The following is a 22,602-nucleotide window of genomic DNA, read 5'->3' as shown; positions in this document are numbered from 1 at the left end:
CACATGGGGCTATTTGAATTTCTTTAACAATTAACTTAAAAGTTAAACCTTGAGTTCCTCATTCACACTAGCCACATTTCAGGTGCTCAAGAGCCACAAGGGGCTAGAGGCTGTCAGTTGGACAGACCCATGCGTGGAACATTCCCATTATCATGCAAAGCTCTATGAGGAAGCCTGTTCTTGGCACGAAGATGGAACTGCCCTCTTCTGTAGAGTGTGGGGTTTTTTTCTAACTAAATCACTTATGGGAACCAAAATTTTTACAAATTGTGTCTTTCCCCCAAAACCAGGTAATTGAGAGAAGTTTATGTTTTGTAGGTTTCTTTTAATCAAGATTTAGCTGAACCAAGAACAAAAAATAAAATAAAAATTGAGAGAGAGAGTAAGTTTCATCAGACTGGGTCAAACTCTTAGAATTTGCTAGATCTCTGGAGAACCTTGCATACTCCCCAAATCCTGTATGTTCATTTTTACAGATGAGCGAGCTGAGGCCTAAAGACAGGGAGCTCTTTGTGTGCCGGGAGTCACTCTCTTGCCTTACCCTGCCTCAGTCCCTGGGGAGATAGCTTGTGAAGGCCGACTTAGGAGATCAGTAGAGAGCCCCCATGGACCCTTGACACCCTGATCATAAAATGTTACAGATCACAAGGCTGATTTCCCTCAGCCAAAACTTTCCTCCTGCGGCCTGACCACCCTGTCATTGAATGTGCACATCTTAAAATGAATAAAAGGGAAAAACAAGAGACTGGGACTTGATGCCTATCTCTCTTAAATATATCATACCTAGCCTTTGGGATTCTAATGGAAATCAATTATAGCACAGAGTGCACATTCATTTTGTTTGCCTAAGATGAAAATCTGCAGTCAAACAGAAACTGTTTGAGGATCTGGCTACAAATGTTGCTATGACAACACCTGGGTTAGCATCACTCAGACGGTAGGATGACTTAGTGTATTACCCTAGCTCCTCCTCCTGATAGCCTCCTGTTATACACTGGCTTAATTTTATTCGTTCCTGTATGTTTAAGGCATTGCTATGCTCAATAGCACATTGCTTAAATGCTAAGATTGAATTTGGTAAAAGGGAGAACCCAGAAGAAAATGTTTTCTTCTGTCATGATGACTGAATTGAGAATAGAGTTGGGAATTAGTTGACTGGTATGATATGCCTTGAAATACAGAGGTAAGAGTAAGGATAATAGATGCTTTGGTGCCTGATCAGCTTCCCTTTATGGGTTCACTATGCCATCTCCCGCTCCTTTGAATTTTGGCTGATTGGGCATTTCACTGCCCTTCTCCAGAGAATTGCCCTGGGACCATGAGAGTTCCCTTGCCTGAAAGGTTTTGTGAAACCTCTATAGCTCTCAGCTGATTGATCCAGGGTTACAAAAGCCCAGCCTCTTTTCGCCAAGGTGGAACGACTCTTGGGTGCCATTTGTACTGAAGAGCTCCCTGTAGGATCAGACTGAGGCTGTATTTCAACTAGAAACACACCCTACCTTCTTCCTCTGCCCCGCTCCACTTCCTTCATTCCCTTAGGGGTTTCTCCTGAGAGTCTGCCCTCAATCAATCACATGCACATGAATCCCCTTCTTAGGCTCTGCTTGTAGGAAACCTGACCTAAGTTAAGACATGCAACATTTCAATTGTCCAGTTAATTGCTTTGTAATAGGAACTTAAGATGTTTATATTTATCACATGTAAAGCTGCTTCAAAGTCTTTCCATGAGATTTCAATATGTCAATTCTATATTATCAGTTATTCTCTCTAGTTTTTAGTATACATAGTGACTTAATTTTTTTGTTGTTGTTTAGGTATTGAACTTATCCCTCAAGTAAGGATAGAAGATTTAAAGCAGATGAAGGTAAAATTGCTTGACTATTTTGCAAGCACTCTTGTATTACACATATTGGTGACACCGATATATTTTTGTTTCTCACCAAGTGTAATCATTGTGGTTACAAAAAAAGAAAAAAAAACTATTTTTGATTCTATTTTCTCCCAAAGGCTTACTTGAAGCATTTAAAGAAACAGCAGAAAGAGCTAAATTCTTTAAAGAAGAAACATGCAAAGGTACAGTGTTTTAAAGCCGCTATTTTGTGTTATGTATGGATGAATCATTTGTAGCCAAAAACACTACTTTGAAGCTGATACCAGACCATTTAACAGCAATAACTCATTCTAACTGGTTAACAATGAAATTAAAAAATAGAATCTGTTTGGGAGTGCTTGTCACTGGTTTGTAGTCTGCATTTCTAACAATTCTTTCAAATGCATAGCAAAGCTTCATCCATTTAAAAATTGTTTCACTAGGCCAGGCATAGTGGCTCATGCCTGTAATCCCAGTACTTTGGGAGGCCAAGGCGAGTGGATCACGAAGTCAGGAGTTCGAGACCAGCCTGACCAACATGGTAAAATCCTGTCTCTACTAAAAATACAAAAATTAGCTGGGCGTGGTGGCATGCCCCTGTAATCCCAGCTACTCAGGAGGCTGAGGCAGGAGAATTGCTTTAACCCAGAAGGCAGACGTTGCAGTGAGCTGAGATCGCGCCATTGCACTCTAGCGTAGGTGACAGAGTGAGACTCCATCTAAAAAAAAAAAAAAAAAAATTAGTTCACGAATAACATGACTATATAAAATATTGAAGAGCAGCTCACAATTCTACCCCACTAGTTACCTAAATTGCCAGGTCACTGTCACATAGTTTGCCATACACAGTGGTGCGTGGAGGGAGATGCTAGCAATCTCTCAACCTCCCTCTCATAGCACCTAGAGAGAGAACACTTGTCACTTTTTCTCCCTTACATAAACCTTGCCCCGTTGCCAGCCTACTTCTTGCTTTTTACCCATAAGAAGTGGTCTTTTTTGACAGTGATTATGAAAAATTATAAGAGCTAGTTGCAAATTATAAGACAACAGCAGGAGGTGGCCCCAGGAATTATCCTGTGGGTTGAAAAACTTCACGCCACTCAAACATCATCACTTCCAGACTCCCTCACAGGTAAAGAAGGAAAAGGTAGTACCTCTTTCCTTCCTAAAGACATATAATAACCAGCTGCTGCTGGTAGGATAATGTCTGTCCTCTTCTATTCAGGGCAATGAGAGCAAGAGAAACTTAATTTATAATTTATTAATTTGAAAGAACTTCTGAGTTATTTTAAACTAATCTTGCAGTCCTACTTCTTTATTCTCTGATCCAAGCCTCAATCCAAGGCATGTCTTTCAGAACTTGGCTTGAGTAATGTACCTTTTAATCATTCCACATATTGAGATGCCGAGAACATTGTCTGGAAACCTGTCATTTCTTTAAGAGTTTGTGCTCCTTTGAGAATTTGGGCCTACTCTTATCCTAGTAATGTTCCCTGTATTATTGAACTGCTGGCTCAATGGATTTGCTGATACAGTCACTTCGCTTCAAAGACTGTTTGTTTCTAAGTTTCATAAATAATTCCATTCAGTGAAATTCCTTACATTGCTCAATGGGATTATTGGAGACAGAACAATTTAAAGTAGGGACTTCTTCAGTGTTGCTGGTTATTGACAACAGGCTGAACTATGGAAAGCCAACAGAAAAAGAGTAAGAATGAGAAATAAGAAAGAAAGCACCTTAAATGACTTCAATTATTAGGAATAGAGTGGGTGCCCGTATGCTGCAGCACTATCTAACAGATTTTTCTTGCATTTAAATTGGATCTCTTTTATTGAGCAGATACCTCAGTGGCCTTTGGGCTAGTTGGAAACATAAAGATTTTGGCTTCATTTAATATTTTCTTGAGGCATGGCCAGAAAATATGCTGTGATGGGTGGTAATAATAGCAACTAGAATTCCTGCATGCTCAATAATTTTCAGATGCTGTACTCAGCACTTTACATGCATTGTCTCATTTAACACTCTCTACCCTATAAGGTAAATTCTATGTGAGTCTCTATTTACATGTGAGGGAATTAGGAATTAGTGAAGTTATCTGATGTCCCAGAGTTAGGAAGCAGCAGAGCTGATATTTGAACCAAAATCAAGAGTCCAGAATCCATATTCTTGCCCCATTCTCCTGTGTAGGATATGGGATGCTTCACTAAGTGGACAAGTTCCCTCACTGGGTCAAATGCAGTGACATCACATGGGACATTATGGAAAATCACTATCAACTTTGGACAGTGTTGATACGTTGCTCATTATCAGGACTGTGACTGAGAAAGGATGCTCCTCAGTTTTTAGAACTTAACCTGCATCGGAGTTGTCTGTTAACTCCCTGGAGCCATCAGGCCCTGCCCAAGCTAACTTCTAAGATGAAGAATATAATGAATATTTACTTGCCTAATATATACTGATGCCAGCTCTGTTAACATGTCTTTAGGCCAGACATGGTGGCTCATGCCTGTAATCCCAGCACTTTGGGAGGCCAAGGCAAGCAGATCTCACCCGAGGTCAGGAGTTCGAAACCAGCCTGGCCAACATGGCAAAACCCTGTCTCTACTAAAAATACAAAAATTAGCCAGGCGTGGTGGCGGGTGCCTGTAATCCCAGTTACTTGGGAGGCTGAGGCAGGAGAATCACTTGAACCCGGGAGGCGGAGGTTGCAGGAGCCGAGAATTGCACCACTGCACTCCAGCCTGGGTGACAAGAGCAAGACTCTGTCTCAAAAACAAAACAAAGCAAAACAAAACAAAACAAAAAAGCAAACAAAAGAAAAACATGTCTTTAAAACTGAAAACTGAAAAGCTGGTTAAAGAGAGGGGCACAATGTGGTGAATCTGTTACCATTGGACATACTTCATGCCTGATCTCCATATGACGTGTTTATCCTAACACTGATTTTTCTGTCAGTCAACACTTTTAAAGTGGCAATACTAGCTTATACATATTGATACTTGCTTAAGCACATATTCTTAGGTATTCTCATAATAGTTATATAAAGGAGTACCATAATTCTATGAGCATATGAGTTTTGTATCGGTTAGCTTTTGCAGGGTAACAAACCACCCTAAACTGTAGTGACTTAAAACAATGACCATTTATTTGGCTCACAATTCTGTGCATCAGCAGTTGGCGCTGGGTTTAGCTGGATGGTTCTTCTGGTCTCAGCTGGATTCACTCATGAATCTGCTGTTACTACCAGTTTGGTTGGCAGATGGAGGACTGGCTGATTTAGGACAGCCTCTGCTAAACCACTTCCTCTCTGCTTTATGTGGTCTCCCGTCTTCCAGCAGGCTAGGCCAGGCTTGTTCACATGGCTGGGGTCCCGAGAGACCAAGCAGATCACGCATGGTTTCTTGTGGCCCCAGCTCAGAACTGACACACCATCGCTTCCACCTCGTTTTTTGGCCAAAGTAGGTCGTAAGTCTGGCCTTATGAGGACTCTACCTTTTGACAGGTCTCAAAGTTACATCAGAAGTGGGATTGGATACAGAAAGGGAAATAACTGTGGCCATTTTTACAGTCTGTCAGCCATTCAACAGATTAGCTTATTAATACTTAAAAAAACACAACTTCATTAAATCACCTAGTTTTTAAGTGGTGGAGTCAGGATTTGAACCAAATTCAGCCTGACTTGAGAACTCAGACTTGTAACCACTACACTCAGCTGCCTCTGATGTTTCCCACACTAATTTTTCTTCTCTTCACACATCTTTTTCTTTATGGTCTCAGTAACAGGTTTTTAAGAGCAATCATGAACCTATCAGGGCACAGATGTCTTGGGTTCCTTCAGGACTGGTTTTTCAACATAAGGTCATTGGGCCAAGGGCTGGAGGCTTTACAAAAAATACGTATTCTAGTGCCTACCTGACACTTAGCTATCATCCCTAAGAAAAGAGTATAGGAAATACATTTTAAATAAACTCCTCTCCTCTGCATGCTAAATTTTGAGGACTGTTTTTTTAGGAACATTATGTAGCACTTTTTACTTTCTCTTGACCCCTTAGTAGAAACCCCACTAATTGCCTGCAAAGACGCTTATCAAGCCTCCCTAAAGAAACAGGTTTTACCCTCTTGCCACATAATAGTGAGAATTAATTCCCCCATCCTTTCTGTGAAAGGACATCTTCAGCTCTTTTATAATAGTTTTCAGCCACCCAACATGAAGCTAAGGCTTACCACCCCAAAACCTTATGTCATAAAATGACCTGCTGAAGAAGAAATATGGCCTGGGCTGCACTCTCCCTACTACTGTGCCCCTGGCCCAAACAGCACTTGGTAGCTAAGAACAGGGACTAGTATTTAGTCTATATCCAGTGACTGTAGGGAGATCTCAGCTCTTACATATTAGCCTAGATCAAGCTTGTCCAACCTGCAGCCTCCAGGCCACATGCAGCTTAGGGTGGCTTTGAATGCAGCCCAACACAAATTTGTAAAGTTTCTTAAAACATTGTAATATTTATGCATAGACCTTTTTTTTTTTTTTTTTTTTTAAGCTCATTGGCTATCGTTAGTGTCAGTGTTTTACGTGTGGCCCAAGACAATTCTTTTTCCAGGGTGGCCCAGGGAAGCCAAAAGATTGGCCTAGATAAATAATTCTAATTTTTAGATTTAAAAGGAAGCAGAGAATCTATGAACTAAATCTCAGCAGTTTAAGAAATAAATGTATGGTCCCAAGGCCAGCTTATTTCCAAACTTGCAGGTTAGCTACCAGATGGAAAAGGAACAGTGGTGTGAATGTGAGGTTCTGCCATTTGCAATTAAGTGTGTGATTTGCTGTTAGGATATTGAGAAGAAAAGATGGGGGTAATGACCATTTGTGCCCCAAATGGATATAACAATGCTCATTAAAATGCCTATTTTTGGAAAATGGCAATGGTTAACTGTCTTTGACCCTCTGAGTGTACTGGCAATCAGACTTCTACTTGTCTCTTACTTTCTAGAACCACTTCAATTCGAAATGGAAACTAGGGTAATGGTTTTTCAAGTGTCTATTATATGAGACACAGAAAAAGGAGAATTAATTAATAATAATCCTCCCCCAGCACATGACTAATTGGGATCCAGAGCTACAGTTACTTTTATTAAGAGACAGGCATGCTTTTCAATTGTCCAATGAGGTCAATTTCTTAGAGCCAAAAGTGTAAAATCCAAAGTTGGATACATATCTCCATAACATGTTAGAAGTGGAATTACAATTCAAATGCCTATGGGGACCAAGCAGGAAGTAGCTGAGGGAAGTTGGCCAGGTGTTGACTCCACAAAAGCTGGGAGCACTCATCTCTATCCACAGGCCAAGTCAGACTGAGCTACCACCATTGGTGCCTGGAGAGTAGATGGGCCAGTCATGTTCTCTTAGAGGAGAGTCAAAAAATCAGAAAGCTTATCTGAATTTCCTAATCTTTTATTATCAGCCTCTAATTCAACCTCTTTTTGAAACCATGTAGGCAAAAAAAATCAAAAAAAAACCCCAAAACTAAAAACTACATCTGCAGGCTGGATACGGTCCTTAGGCTACCAGTTTGCAGCATCAACATTAAATGAGTCAAATGAAATGCCTGAGAAGCCTACTAAACTCTGGCATTTTTAGTAAAGCTACTGATGGAAAATTTTTGCTATGCAAGCAATTTAGATGACAGCACCAACACTGTTGTTAAACTCATCAATTTTAATTCATGGTCAGACCTTAGAACCAGACCTATAACTTGGTTTTGCAGTGGAAAGGGGCAGAGACACAGCGGTTGCCCACAGAGTCCACCTATTGGTAATCTCAGAGTTACATACTAAGCAAACATGATTTACTCCAATTTTTCAGCACCCTCTGTGGTGCGATCATTCATGCCCATAGTCACATCAGTCACAAGAATGAATTGCAGCGGCAGTTTTTCCCAAAAGAAGCTGAATTTACTCTTAACTTGGATAAGAAACGTACACAAATTCTTCTAAATGCTGTACGTGTTTTTTCCCCAAAATGTCCCGGTTAAGATTGACTTTAAGTCAATACATTTAATTTTGGTACTCTTGGCTTGAATGAATGAGAAATGTATGTCTCTTCCATAGTTTTTCATGATTTAACTAAGGACCAAAAGAATAAAATCAATAATGGACTTTTTTTTTTTTTAAGCTAAGATGGAGTTAGAGATCATTTCATGCCTCCTTCATTTTATAGCACAAGAAGCTGAGACTTGACCGGAGTCACATGGAAATCAGTAATTAGGATCCCCATTTCTTTCTGAAAGGAGAAGTGGTGTCTGGGAATCAAGTTATCCCGAAACACTTCAGCAATCACTACCTACTGCACAGGGATGGAGTTTTGAGTAAAAAGAGAAACAGAGACAATTTTTCAGGACCAGCTTTCCTGTTACTGACATTAATTGTAATCACTTTCATTCAATATGCTTTCAGTTTTTCAAATTATTTCTGCGTACGTTGGGTAACCTTGCACCTCATAAGCAACTCATGAATTAGGTTAGGCAAAGGTACCTAACTCAGTTTTCTTTTCTTTTCTTTTCTTTTTTGTTTTTTTTGAGATGGAGTCTTGCTGTGTCGCCCAGGCTGAAATGCAATGGCATGATCTCGGCTCACTGCAACCTCTGCCTCCAGGGTTCAAGTGTTTCTCATCCCTCAGCCTCCAGAGTAGCTGGGATTACAGGTGTGTACCACCATGCCCAGCTAATTTTTGTATTTTTAGTAGAGATGGGTTTTCACCATGTTGGCCAGGCTAGTCTTGAACTCCTGACCTCAGGTGATCTACCCGCCTCAGCCTCCCAAAGTGCTGGGATTACAGGCATGGGCTACTGCGTCCAGCCCTAACTTAGTTTTCTAATAAAGACATTGAGGCCTGGGAAGATTTATATGTATTACACAAGGGCAGTTGGTTAATTATTGGCTGAGCTGGGACCACAGTCTAAGACCTCTTGCTATTTTCCCATGCAGACTTTTTACTCATGCAATAAATACTTATTGAGCATCTACTTTGTACCAAGCTTTGTGCCATGTACTGGTAAAGAGAAAAGACCCGCCCTGCCCTTGTAGGGCATATTACATAGAGTTGAATCCATCATAAACAACTTTGTGGTACAAACAGCCCCATTCCTCATATCTAATTGGATTAATAAGGTTCACCAACATATTTTCTTAGGATAAGATCTGTGTCAATTTATTTCCAAGCCTCAAAGTCTCCACTTTCCTGTTCTGCACTAAAATATTTAAAGAAATAGTCTTTACCCTCATTTCAATGATATTTACAAGATAATATAGGACTGTGGCACTTCTGATATATTTTGAGACTTGCAGAAAGCCCCTTATTTATTTATTTATTTTTTTGCCCAGGAAAAATTAACATTCGTGTTATTTTTTCGTCAACCATAATGACTTCTAAATCTTAGAAAGAAGACTAGGAGGAGGGCATTTTAGTAGGTACCAAGGTATTACAAGAGTAGTTAAATATATTCAGGGATACATCAACATGTTCCTCTATTCCTGGAGCAGTAGATCAAGTGTGGAGGAAAGATTTATTGATTTAATTAGTCTGATTGATATCCCTGTCTCAAGTCACTCTCTGTATGTTATCATGGGTATTGAATAGTATAGATAGGTTTGTATGTCACTGTGTTTGGAATAAGCTGTAACACACATTTAAAATGTGATTTACATTAGATTTACTTTTAATCCTAACAACCCTATGAAGTAAGTGTCACTATCCCAATTATAAAGATGAGCATACTCTGGAAAGGTAAGTGACTCGCCCCAGGACTGAAGAATGCATGTCCTTAACCCAGTGCCACATTGCAGAAGCTCTGGCTGAAATGTGTTTATTGGATAAAGCTGCACACACATTGGTAATATGGCTAGATTTATGGGGCATTCCAATAACAAATTAAGCAAGACATTGTTACCGTAAGCCCAGATCACAGCAAGTCCACCTAGCCTTTGACCCCACTCTTAGTTCCTATGTTGAGAATCTTCCTATTCAACATCACCCTTCTCCACTCCTTCTCCTAAAGACAAGAATGCTGAGGCCTTGTGCATGAATGCATTTCTAGGGAATTTGTATATAAATGAATTGTATATCAAGTCCTGTGTTAATTCACTTAATAGCTGGGAAATTAAGGAAGTCTTGGTAAATACTTAAAAATTCCTTCCCCATTTATATGTTATGAAACCTTTAAAAGAAGTTGATGAATTAGATTTGCATAAAGTCAAGCCTACCTTAGAAAGAAAATAAATTTGCTTTTAAATTAAGTCACTCATTTTTTTCAATAAGTGAAAGGAAAGATGACTGTGAGAGGGGTTATATAACCAGAACAACAGGTACACCCATTCCAGTCATGAATAGCATCCCATTTCTCTCGTTCTCAAGAATAAGATTAGGCTATAACATCAAGTATCATTTAGAGTTGGAACTTTCTGATCGTACTGATTTCCTCTGTGCTTGGGAGGCTGAGCAGCTAAAGAAATCTGATCTCATATAAGTCATGGGCTGTAGCCAAATGCCTTTTTCTTTGTCCAGGAAGAAATAATGTTTATATTGAAATACCTACTTTCCAAAGCATTGCAGCCCCAATTTCAATGATTATGTGAGGCAGATGGGAAAATATTTTAAATGTCTGTAAAACAGAAGACCATAGCTCCTGAACACTTCATCCTCATAAACTGCATCTAGATAAGTAAGCCAGTGAAAATATTAAGTGATGTAGATTCAAATTCAGCTTCTGGTGACAAACACAGTGATGACTCTCGTTATATAATGATGGCATTCAAGAGCTCCAAAGTGTGCAGATGTTTAGAAACCATGTCACGTGATGAATAGTTACATTTAGCATATACAAGAGAAGAAATATGGTGGCTGAACTTGCATGTTTGAGGACTAATGTGTGGAAGGGGCAGTAGGCTAATTACATGCCTCAAACAGCAGAACAGAGATGAATGGGTGGAAATACTACAGAGATGCGTATGTGTAGAAGAAAGGACTTCGAGATGATTGGCACTACCCACTGCTGAGCAGGGGTGCATTTGAATTGGGCGTGTTCACTAGACTGAGGCTAGAGACTCCCAAGTGGGGAATGCCCTTGGACAAAAAAACTAGTGTTGAATGAGAGATCTGGAATCTGCACCGTTCTCAGATTTGGTTACTCCTTGACTTTCTAAATGAAGACTCTAGGGAAGCTGGAAAGTTATGCCAGCCCTATATGGTGTGAGCCATGCTAAGAGTCCAGTTCGTAACTGCAAATCCTTCTTGTTCAGGAGCACAGTACCATGCAGAAGCTACACTGCACGCAAGTTGACAAAATTGTGGCACAGTATGACAAAGAGAAGTCGACTCATGAGAAAATCCTAGAGAAGGCAATGAAGAAGAAAGGGTAATACTGTTTATTTCCTTCTGAAGACTTTCTCTATGTTTATATTTTGTCTTTTCCCACAGTTTTGCTGCTGTTTAGGTCAAGGAAGAACTTAGTGTTGACTTGATTTTCATCATTAAAAATTATCCCTGGAAAGTAAGAAACTCATTCATTTTAAAGCTCTAACATCATAACAGGTCAATGAGCGGATGTAGCTTCTGGTTTGGGGAAGGTTCTCAGCAGAGATTCTGAAATATTTTAATTCATCATAATTAGTTATAATATGAGAAAGAAAGCTTAGCCTCAAATAATTGAAAAAAATACCTCTTTACTCTGAGAATTGATTGTCCTTTTTGATTTTGAACTAATTTTAAATTTACAGAAAAGTTGCCAAAATAGTACAGAGAGTTCCCTTATACCCTTAATTCATTTTCCCTAAATGTTAACATCTCACATAATCATAGTACAGTTGTCAAACCAGGAAACTAACAGTGGTGCAATACCATTAACCAAGCCACAGTGATTTTTCACATTTTGCCAGTTTTTCCACGGTGTGCTTGTTTTCCACTCTGGGATCGCCTCCAAAATTGCACATAGCATTTAGTTGTCATCTCAGTATATGATAATTCCTCAATCTCTCCCTGTCTTTTGTGACTTTCACTTTTGAAGAGTGCTGGTCAGTTGTTTTGTAGAATGTCTCTCCTTTTGGATTTGTCTGATATTTCTCATGATGAGAGTGAGGTTATGCATTTGTGGCCAGCGCACCACGGAAGCGATGCTGCTTCCTTCTCAGTCCATGATATTGGGGAGTTGGGGGGTGACACTGATGTGTCCCATTATTGATGATGTTAACCTGGATGATGTGGTTAAGGTGGTATCTGACAGGTTTCTGCACTCTCAGGTTACTTTTTTCCCTTTATAAATACTTTGGGGAAAATTACGTGAGACCATGCATACGTTCTATTTATCTGAGAAATTATTTTTCCTCCTTTTGACCTTCTCCATGGGTTCTCTCTGTTTTTTATCTCTTTCCTTCAATCCCTGCTGATGTCTTCTAGTTTTCCACAACCTTTGGCACGAGAGAAAAGGAGAATGAGATTTCTTTTTCGTACTTGGGTTTTTTGGTGTTTGGTTTTTGTTTTCTGTTTTTTTGTTTTAACAGTCACTCAAGATATACCCAGAAAATTAAGGTCTGAAAGCAGAACAGATTATGGTGGTTATAATTTTCTTGGACATTGGTTCATATTGCTGAAATTTCAGATCCGAAGATCTAAGTTCATGGCATGAAACCAATGTAATTTGCTTGAGGAGTAAATGGTGGGTAACTAAAATGCCTGCCCTGGACTCAGGCCTCACTATTTGAGAGGTACCTTCATTTTATTAAAGTTGTATTTTCAGAAAATACAAATCAGGCACTGATTATTGAGCATCTGTTATTATGTATCATCTGCCTGTTGTTTTCCCGGCAGGTTTCACTGTGTATCATTGAGGCAGAAATGTGCCTGTTGCTTAGAAAACATTTTGATCTGTATTTTAAGTGAGTGAGTCACCCACCTCAGAGCTCATGTGGCAATATTGGTAGTGATTGCAGTAAGTTTTGAGGAGCTGTGATTCCTCTAGATTGTAACCACATCAGCTTTGGCCTATTTCTTTTTTGTAAATTAATTTTTCATATTTAATGACATTTTAGGCTATAATATTGAAAGTGATGGTGACATAGACTCTAATACCAAGGAGCAAATTGTTGACAACTTTATAGTACTCTCCAAGAATAAGGTTATTTATATTTACAAGATACCTTTTCAAAAAATGTTTCACGCATTTTTGTGGATCGGTTTATTTAGAAACACAGTTTTGGCTTAACGAAACCAAAAATCTTTATTAAGGAGATTTCAGACGCAAGCACCATAGAGTAAATTTCTTTGCTAAAATAATAGTACAATTTTGGATTCAATCAATCATGAGTGTTACCTTTAGAAATTTTTTTAAAAAACTGATAAACTATATCTTTACCTCATGATTGTTTTTACTCTCAAAGATAATGTGGGATCAAAATGTAACTTATTATAAACTTGATGGTTAATAGAAATGTTCCTGGTGTGACACTTAACCCCCAAAACAGGCTATTGAGTGCTCTTGGAGGTCTCTCAACAAATAAAGCCTTGTTTTATCCTAAATGTAGGTGAGACTGGGAAAGTCTAATCTATAGATTTCTTCCTGAGCCTGTGCTGTCAAATGCAGCACTCCTACCTACCAGGCTCTCCACACAGAGTATTTCCAAGTACTCTAAACAGCAGAATCTTAGCAATACATTAAAAGGTACTTCAAAATCAGACATCAGATACTTTCTTCTGGAAGCCATATCTGAGGAGAGTTTCTCATCATTAATATTGACCGTGGTATCAAGATTGCCTGGACTTGGTCTTGCTATGTCGCCCAGGCTGAAGTGATGTAGCACAATCTTGGCTCAATGCAACCTCCACATCCCAGGTTCAAGCAATTGTCCTGCCTCAGCTTCTTGAGTAGCTGAGACTACAGGCACATGCCACCACGCCCGGCTAATTTTTTGTATTTTTAATAGAAATGGGGTTTCACCATGTTGGCCAGGCTGGTCTTGAACTCCTGACCTCAAGTGATCGACCTACCTTGGTCTCCCAAAGTGCTGGGATTACAAGCGTGAGCCACTGTACCCAGCCTCCCTGGACTTTTAACTGCAACTGAGTTAGTGAAAGGGGAAACTGTGACAGTCCTTGGAGCTTTCTCATGGAGGATCTGTTTTTGAAACAAATGAAAGGTTTTCCCTTACTCTTACCTACTCAGCTGAAAGGAACGATTGACCTGGGAAAGGGAAGTTTTATTCAAGTGCTTCCAGCTTTAGCTAATGACTACCTCTCATATGCTTTCCACTCAAGGATCTTTAAGGTGATGGCAAAAAGATGAATGAGGGGACAAGGAAAGACAAGCTAAACTTGGGAAAATTCTAAATTATGGAAATTATTTTGCATAGCCTGAATATAAAGAAGGTTGATGGACTAGAAAGGGGAAAATAAAATCATGATTTTTATATAAATATTACAAGTGCATACCCTTATACCCACAGATGAGACTGTTGAATAAAATCTCTCATTGCATTTACTGTGAAAGATTGGTCTAGAATTAAGTCATGGGAATGTTTTGGCAGTGCTGCAAACTCACCGAATAAAAGAAGAGGGAAGAAACTTGCTCAGTGCCAGCCATTGAGAAGTGCTAGATTTGATGCGAGACCTTACATTTTTAGAGTAATGATTCTCTCAGAGGAACTCAGAATTATATTATAATGAAGCATTCTCACTTGAGCTATAATAACCTAGAGTATACATGCTAAAGAGGAAGCTCAGGACCTGTTCTTGTTTCAGCAGCAACGTGGATATTCCAAAAGGAAGACATAATCACTGAAATAAGCAGTAATAGTTGCTGGACACTCGCCTAGCATATATTTCCTACTCACAATAGAATAAGAAGCAAAAATTGCCCTATGGTGCCAAGGATTGCTATTTTCTCCTTCACTGGCATATTTAAAAGACAAAATCTGGCTTTATAACCAAATGGAAGAATGAAAATTCACTTCAAGGCTGAGGACCTATTTTCCAGTTTTCATCCCAAATAATATTTTATTGAATAAGTGAAAATAGCTTGAAGAAAACAGGAACCAAAATGGAAACTGACAACAGCCCCTTAACAATGAAATAATTGTTAGGTTTGAAGTGCCTCTTTGTGTAGTGGTTGAATTGAGTAATCATGAAACAGATAATATTTTGTAAGGTGTGAATCTATTACTAGAAAAACCAGTGTTGCCCAATAAGCCATGACATCTCCTATTTGATGAATATATTATCTTCATCAGAAAGCTTTGTAGCAAAGACCCATGGGAATGGGAAAATATCTAATTTCTGGCATGCATTTTCAACTTTCCATTTTCAGGGGAAGTAATTGTCTTGAAATGAAAAAAGAAACAGAAATTAAAATTCAGACGCTGACATCAGATCACAAATCTAAGGTAAGACAATGCCCATTTTTGTAGCAGTGACTTGCAGAAGACACTTTGTAATTTTTTAGAAGGAGTACCTATTATAAATCAGAAATAACAGTAGCCCAGAGCTGGTCTAGTAGCCTGCAGCTGATCTGAGATGTCAGGGGAGCCCAGGGTTCATATTTGCCTCAGTCTCACTGGCTTTAAGAGCCATTTCATGGAGTATCTTCTTTTGTCTTGTCTGTTGAACTATACTAACAATATTTATGTTGCCTGCCTCAGAGGCATCAAGTAAAACAATAAATGAAGATACTAAAAGGAAACATTATATAAAATACAGAATATACTTCCCTATAGAAATAACATTAAACATAGGACAGAAAACCGCCCAAATTGGTAGTTGATACTTACTCCATCCTAATTTTACATGGAAATTTGGGATGAGAAAAAATTAAGAGGTGATATTCTAAAAGAGAAGCCTAATTACTCACATTTTCTTGAAGACAGGAGAAAGTAGGAGCTTGAGAGACTTTAATCAAGTTTGTGGGCATTTGAGGAACTAATTGTTAAGTCCCAGTTAAGAACAAAAACAGTTCTTCCAGGAATAATAGTTTTTAAATGAAAAGGAAAAAAAAAACCCCAACAACAACTGTTAAAGAAAGCTCCCAAAAATAGCTGTGGTCGAACCAGCCAGCCTCATCTATCTATATGCAGCTGTGTCATCTGGCCCAGTGGCCCTGCTGCATGCATGGAGCAGCCAAGCTGTTCGAGATGTTCTCCTTGGTGGCTGTATATTTTGTAGGGCATGAACTCTATAGAGGCAGTAAGCCACGTGTCTTTAAGAGTTATTCAGCACCTATCTCTTCTTAACTGGAATGTTTGGGAATTAGTAGTCGTGCAAACTGTCATGATTCTTAGATGCTTGGCATCAATAAGAGAAGCCTTGGCAACAGTATCAGTTTGCTTTTGCTGTATAATGAACTGTGTCAATGAACAGCACATTAAAACAACTACTACAGTTTATTTGGTCACAATTCAGTGGGTCAGAAATTTGGGCCGTACTTCTGCTCATTTTGGCTGGAGACACTTGTGTATCTACAGTCAGTCGGGGGCGTATGGCCTTACTTATATATCTGGTAGTTGGCTGGCTGTTGGTTGTTTTCCCACATGACCTATCTACCTCCAGCAGGCTAGCACAGGCTCAGTCACAGGGTAGCCACAGGGATCCAAGCATAGCAGAAGGGCAGGTACTTTCCAGCCTCTGCTTGCATCACATTTGCAACTATCTCATTGGCTAAAGCAAGTCACAGGTCACCCAGATTCAAGGAGCTGGAGAAACAGACTCCAGCTCTTGACAAGAGGCACTGCAAAACCCCATTGCAAAGAGCTTGGATATTGGGTGGGGAAGACTTTCTACCCTACTGTCTATCAGGGTGACACAGTAAGTCATGATCCAGAAATAAAAGTACACACAGCTCTCTATTCAGACATGTGAAATCTTCTGAAAACCCGGAAAGTGAAGCTGGAAAAACTTAAGGTGATAAAGATAATCCTGATGGAATTGGTAAAGGAGCCCAAGGCCTGCAGAAACCAGAGTGGTGGCTGAGTGTGGTGGCTCACGCCTGTAATCCCAGCATTTTGGGAAGCCAAGGTGGGTGGATCACCTGAGATTGGGAGTTCAAGACCAGCCTGGCCAACATGGTGAAACCTGTCTCTACTAAAAATACAAAAATTAGTTGGGCGTGGTGGCACATGCCTGTAATCCGAGCTACTTGGGAAGCTGAGGCAGAAGAATCGCTTGAACCCAGGAGGTAGAGGTTGCAGTGAGCTGAGATCATGCCACTGCACTCCAGCCTGGGCAACAGAGGCAGACTGTCTAAACAAAACAAAACAAACAAATAAACAGAAAACAAAACAAAGTGTGTGAGACAGTGAAATAAGGGTTCACAGTTAACTATTCAGAGCCAAAGCAATTGATTTATTTTAATAAGCAATAACTTCCTGCTACCCATTGATTAATACATATTATTTTTTGGTGGTTATAGGTGTCTCATGATTCACCAAGTAAATTGGTGGGAGGAATCTGAAACATCTGAATAATGTTGTGCTTTTGGGTTCATACCTGACCTATGAGGATTACAATGGCACTGTCCCCTTTTTTCCAAACAGGTCAAAGAGATTGTAGCACAGCACACAAAGGAATGGTCAGAAATGATCAATACCCACAGTGCTGAGGAGCAAGAAATCCGAGACCTGCATCTCAGCCAGCAGTGTGAGCTGCTGAAAAAGCTACTCATCAGTGCCCACGAGCAACAAACCCAGCAGCTGAAACTGTCCCATGACAGGTGGGGGAATTGCCATCTCCAGAGTTAACATCTAATCTTTAAAAACAAAAGCTGATTTTGTGTATATAAGAGAGAACCAAGGTAATAAGTGAAATCAATTTGACATGCAGCATGTAGCTCTTTCATGTATCTCATCATATGGCTGATTATGAGCAAGATGAGCTATAAGAAATGGCCACCACGGGCCAGGTGCAGTGGCTCACACCTGTAATCCTAGTGCTTTGGGAGGCCAAGGCAGGAGGATTACTTGTGCCCAGAAGTTTGAGACATCTCTATTTTAAAAAAAGAAACAAGAAATGGCCCCTACCATCATAAGGCTTACAGGTGTTGACAGGATACTACACCCATGTGAAAAGTTAAATCAGATAACAAAGTAGCATATGACACATATTTTTAAATGTCATGGGCACTACGGGCATCCAGCTCAGAGGAGCTCTACCTTTTCACGGTGGTCACAGAGACTTTTCAGAATGGTAAGGCTGGAACTGGCCTTTGGAGAATGATCTGGAGTCTCTTAGGAAGAAAAGACACACGGAGAGATAAAGATCAATCAGTTGAGTTCTTAGAGTGACCAGGTTCTGATCATTTAATGGCTACCTGTGGAGAGAGCCTCCCTTTCCCTTCCTTACAGTGTTAGGACTTCTGTGAATTTTGGAAAGATAGACCTGATTAAGAAACAGCAAAGTATCAGTTTATTTTGCCCTGTGCCCACTTCAGCAAAGTGAATATTGCATTTGAAATACTGCAAGCCATGAGCTGGACTTATCCTTGAGCAGAAGAAGGTTGGTGTTTGTTACATCTTTATCATAGCTCGGTTGCCCCTTGCTTGGTTCTCACTTAGTGCCTACCATATGCCACAGTTAGGGTCTATTGAGACACAACAGGAGTAGAAAATAGAAGCAGTATACAAATAAATCAAACAAAAAGGGTTTTTAATGCCAACTGCATAAATTATCTGGCTGCATGCCCAAATTCCCAGTGTTACTTTGGAGCGACAGATACCACCACAAGAACAAAGTGTTTTTGCTGTGGTTTCCAATTCTTATTTGAGGTAACTAAATGAGGTCTCACATACTCCATTTTCTGTGGGATAATGTGCTGTACCCCCATGCATTTTAAAGCATTCTATTTACTCCTATAGGATTAGAAGTTGTGTTTTCTTTTTTCCTTAGAAATGCTCTTGATTTATTATGCAGAAAGGTGTGTTCATCATTCTGCCTTTGATGATTGCTACAATGCCAAATTTTAGTGCCTACCTTTATTCAAAGATACTTCACGGAATACAGCACAGCACTTGTCTAATCTTCTTTTACATTGTTGAATAAAGAAAAAAGCGTTAGCTCACAACAGTAGGCATTATCTGAAAGGAAAAAACAAAATATACTAATTCTTGAATTGCTTAGGAAGTCATTTGAAGAGATCATGACCTAGTTACTAAAATACTTTAAAAAATAAATCCATGGGCTTCCTGCCAATATGGCCTAATAGGAACAGCTCTGGTCTGCAGCTCCCAGCATGATCGATGCAGAAGATGGGTGATTTCTGCATTTCCAACTGAGATACCTGGTTCATCTCATTGGGACTGGTTGGACAGTGGATGCAGCCCAAGGAGGGTTAGCTGAAGCAGGGTGGGACATCACCTCATCCGGGAAGCACAAGGGGTCAGGGTACTTCCCTTTCCTAGCCAAGGGAAGCCACGACAGACTGTACCTGGAAAAACAGGACACTTCCGCCCAAATACTATGCTTTTTCCCAAGGTCTCAGCAATCGGCAGACAAGGCTATTCTCTCCTGTGCCTGGCTTGGCAGGTCCCACGCCCACGTAGCCAGGCTCACTGCTAGCGCAGCAGTCTGAGATCGAACTGTGAGACAGCAACCTGGCCGGGGGAGGGGCGTCCGCCATTGCTGAGGCTTGAGTCGGTAAACAAAGTGGCCAGGAAACTCGAACTGGGTGGAGCCCACTGCAGCTCTGCAATGCCTACTGCCTCTATAGACTCCACCTCTGTGGTCAGGGCATAGCTGAACAAAAGGCCGCAGACAACTTCTGCAGACTTAAACATCCCTGTCTGACAGCTCTGAAGAGAGCAGTGGTTCTCCCAGCATGATGTTTGAGTTCTGAGAGGAGACAGACTGCCTCCTCAAGTGGGTCCCTGACCCCTGTGTAGCCTAACTGGGAAACATCACCCAGTAGGGGCCAACAGACACTTCATATAGGTGGGTGCCCCTCTGGGACAAAACTTCCACAGGAAGGATCAGGCAGCAATATTTGCTGTTCTGCAGCCTCCATTGGTGATATCCAGGCAAACAGGGTCTAGAGTGGACCTCCAGCAAACTCCAACAGACCTGCAGCTGAGGGACCTGATAGTAGAAGGAAAACTAACAAACAGAAAGGAATAGCATCATCATCAACAAAAAGGTCATCTACACCAAAATCCCATCTGTAGGTCACCAACATCAAAGACCAAAGATAACTAAAACCGCAAAGATAGGGAGAAACCAGAACAGAAAAGCTGAAAATTCTAAAACCAGAACACCTCTTCTCCTCCAAAGGATCACAGCTCCTCACCAGCAATGGAACAAAGCTAGAAGGAGAATGACTTTGATGAGTTGACAGAAGTAGGCTTCAGAAGGGTCAGTGACAGCAAACTTCTCTGAGCTAAAGGAGCATATTTAACCCATCGCAAGGAAGCTAAAACCTTGAAAAAAGGTTAGAGAATGGCTAACTAGAATAAACAGTGTAGAGAAGACCTTAAATGACCTGATGGAGCTGAAAACCATGGCATGAGAACTTCGTGACANACAAAAAGGTCATCTACACCAAAATCCCATCTGTAGGTCACCAACATCAAAGACCAAAGATAACTAAAACCGCAAAGATAGGGAGAAACCAGAACAGAAAAGCTGAAAATTCTAAAAACCAGAACACCTCTTCTCCTCCAAAGGATCACAGCTCCTCACCAGCAATGGAACAAAGCTAGAAGGAGAATGACTTTGATGAGTTGACAGAAGTAGGCTTCAGAAGGGTCAGTGACAGCAAACTTCTCTGAGCTAAAGGAGCATATTTGAACCCATCGCAAGGAAGCTAAAACCTTGAAAAAAGGTTAGACGAATGGCTAACTAGAATAAACAGTGTAGAGAAGACCTTAAATGACCTGATGGAGCTGAAAACCATGGCACAAGAGCTTCGTGACACATACACAAGCTTCAATAGCCTATTCAATCAAGTGGAAGAAAGGGTATCGGTGATTGAAGATCAAATTAATGAAATAAAGTGAGAAGACAAGATTAGAGAAGAAAAAGTAAAAAGAAACGAACAAAGCCTCCAAGAAATATGGGACTATGTGAAAACACCAAATCTGTGTTTGATTGGTGTACCTGAAAGTGACGGGGAGAAGAACCAAGTTGGAAAACACTCTTCAGGATGTCATCCAGGAGAACTTCCCCAACCTAGCAAGAGAGCCCAACATTCAAATTCAGGAAAGACGGAGACCACAAAGATACTTCTCAAGAGGAGAAACCCCAAGACACATAATTGTCAGATTCACCAAGGTTGAAATGAAGGAAAAAATGTTAAGGGCAGCCAGAGAGAAAGGTCGGATTACCCACAAAGGGAAGCCCTGCAGACTAACAGCAGACCTCTCGGCAGAAGCTTTACAAGCCAGAAGAGAGTGGGGGCCAATATTCAACATTCTTAAAGAAAAGAATTTTCAACCCAGAATTTCATATCCAGCCAAACTAAGCTTCATAAGTGAAGGAGAAATAAAATCATTTACAGGCAAGCAAATGCTGAGGGATTTTGTCACCACCAGGACTGCCTTACAAGAGCTCCTGAATGAAGCATTAAACATGGAAAGAAACAACCTGTAGCAGCCACTGCAAAACCATGCCAAATTGTAAAGACCATTGATGCTATGAAGAAACTGCATCAATTAATAGGCAAAGTAACCAGCTAACATCATAATGACAGGATCAAATTCACATATAACAATATTAACCTTAAATGTAAGTGGGCTAAATGCCCCAAAAAAAGACACAGACTGGCAAATTGGATAAAGAGTCAAGACCCATCAGTGTGCTGTATTCAGGAAACCCATCTTACATGCAGAGACACACATAGGCTCAAAATAAAGGGATGGAGGAATACCTACCAAGCAAATAGAAAGCCAAAAAATAAAAATAAATAAAAAAGCAGTGGTTGCAATCCTAGTCTCTGATAAAACAGACTTTAAACCAACAAATATCGAAAGAGACAAAGAAGGCCATTACATAATGGTAAAGAGATCAATTCAACAAGAAGAGCTAACTATCCTAAATATATATGCACCCAATACTGGCGCATGCAGATTCATAAAGCAAGTCCTTAGAGACATACAAAGAGACTTAGACTCCCACACAATAATAATGGGAGACTTTAACACCCCACTGTTAATATTAGACAGATCAATGAGACAGAAGGTTAACAAGGATATCTGGTACTTGAACTCAGCTCTGCACAAAGCAGACCTAATAGACATCTACAGAACTCTCCACCCCAAATCAGCAGAATATACATTCTTCTCAGCACCACAGCACACTTATTCCAAAATTGATGACATAATTGGAAGTAAAGCACTCCTCAGCAAATGTAAAGGAAGAAAAATCACAACAAACTGTCTCTCAGACTACAGTGCAATCAAATTAGAACCCAGGATTAAGTAACTCACTCAAAACTGCACAACCACATGGAAACAGAACAACCTGCTCCTGTATGACTACTGGGTAAATAACGAAATGAAGGCAGAAATAAAGATGTTCTTTGAAACCAATGAGAACAAAGACACAACGTACCAGAATCTCTGGGACACATTTAAAGCAGTGTGTAGAGGGAAATTTATAGCACTAAATGCCCACAAGAGAAAGCAGGAAAGATCTAAAATTGACACCCTAACATCACAATTAAAAGAACTAGAGAAGCAAGAGCAAACACATTCAAAAGCTAGCAGAAGGCATTCA

General features: G+C 40.1%; 1 protein-coding gene across 13 annotated transcripts in view; it reads left to right on the top strand.

The window, feature by feature from the left end:
• The window catches only part of PLCB4 (phospholipase C beta 4), a 425,441-nt gene that overhangs the window by 386,654 nt on the left and 16,185 nt on the right, over positions 1-22,602 (top strand). For all 13 annotated transcript variants that reach the window (XM_017868901.1, XM_017868899.1, XM_017868893.1 and 10 more), the window contains 5 exons: positions 1,815-1,864; positions 2,008-2,073; positions 11,163-11,278; positions 15,218-15,293; positions 17,436-17,611. In XM_017868901.1, coding sequence (XP_017724390.1) covers positions 1,815-1,864; positions 2,008-2,073; positions 11,163-11,278; positions 15,218-15,293; positions 17,436-17,611 — 484 coding nt within the window. The remainder of the gene's footprint in view (positions 1-1,814; positions 1,865-2,007; positions 2,074-11,162; positions 11,279-15,217; positions 15,294-17,435; positions 17,612-22,602) is intronic.

This window comes from Rhinopithecus bieti, unplaced genomic scaffold (genome assembly GCF_001698545.2).
Source record: "Rhinopithecus bieti isolate Rb0 unplaced genomic scaffold, ASM169854v2 scaffold_4658, whole genome shotgun sequence".
In the NCBI taxonomy this organism is placed as follows: domain Eukaryota; kingdom Metazoa; phylum Chordata; class Mammalia; order Primates; family Cercopithecidae; genus Rhinopithecus; species Rhinopithecus bieti.
The sequence above is the reverse complement of the archived record's forward strand: the minus strand, read 5'-3'. Positions and strand labels throughout refer to the sequence as shown.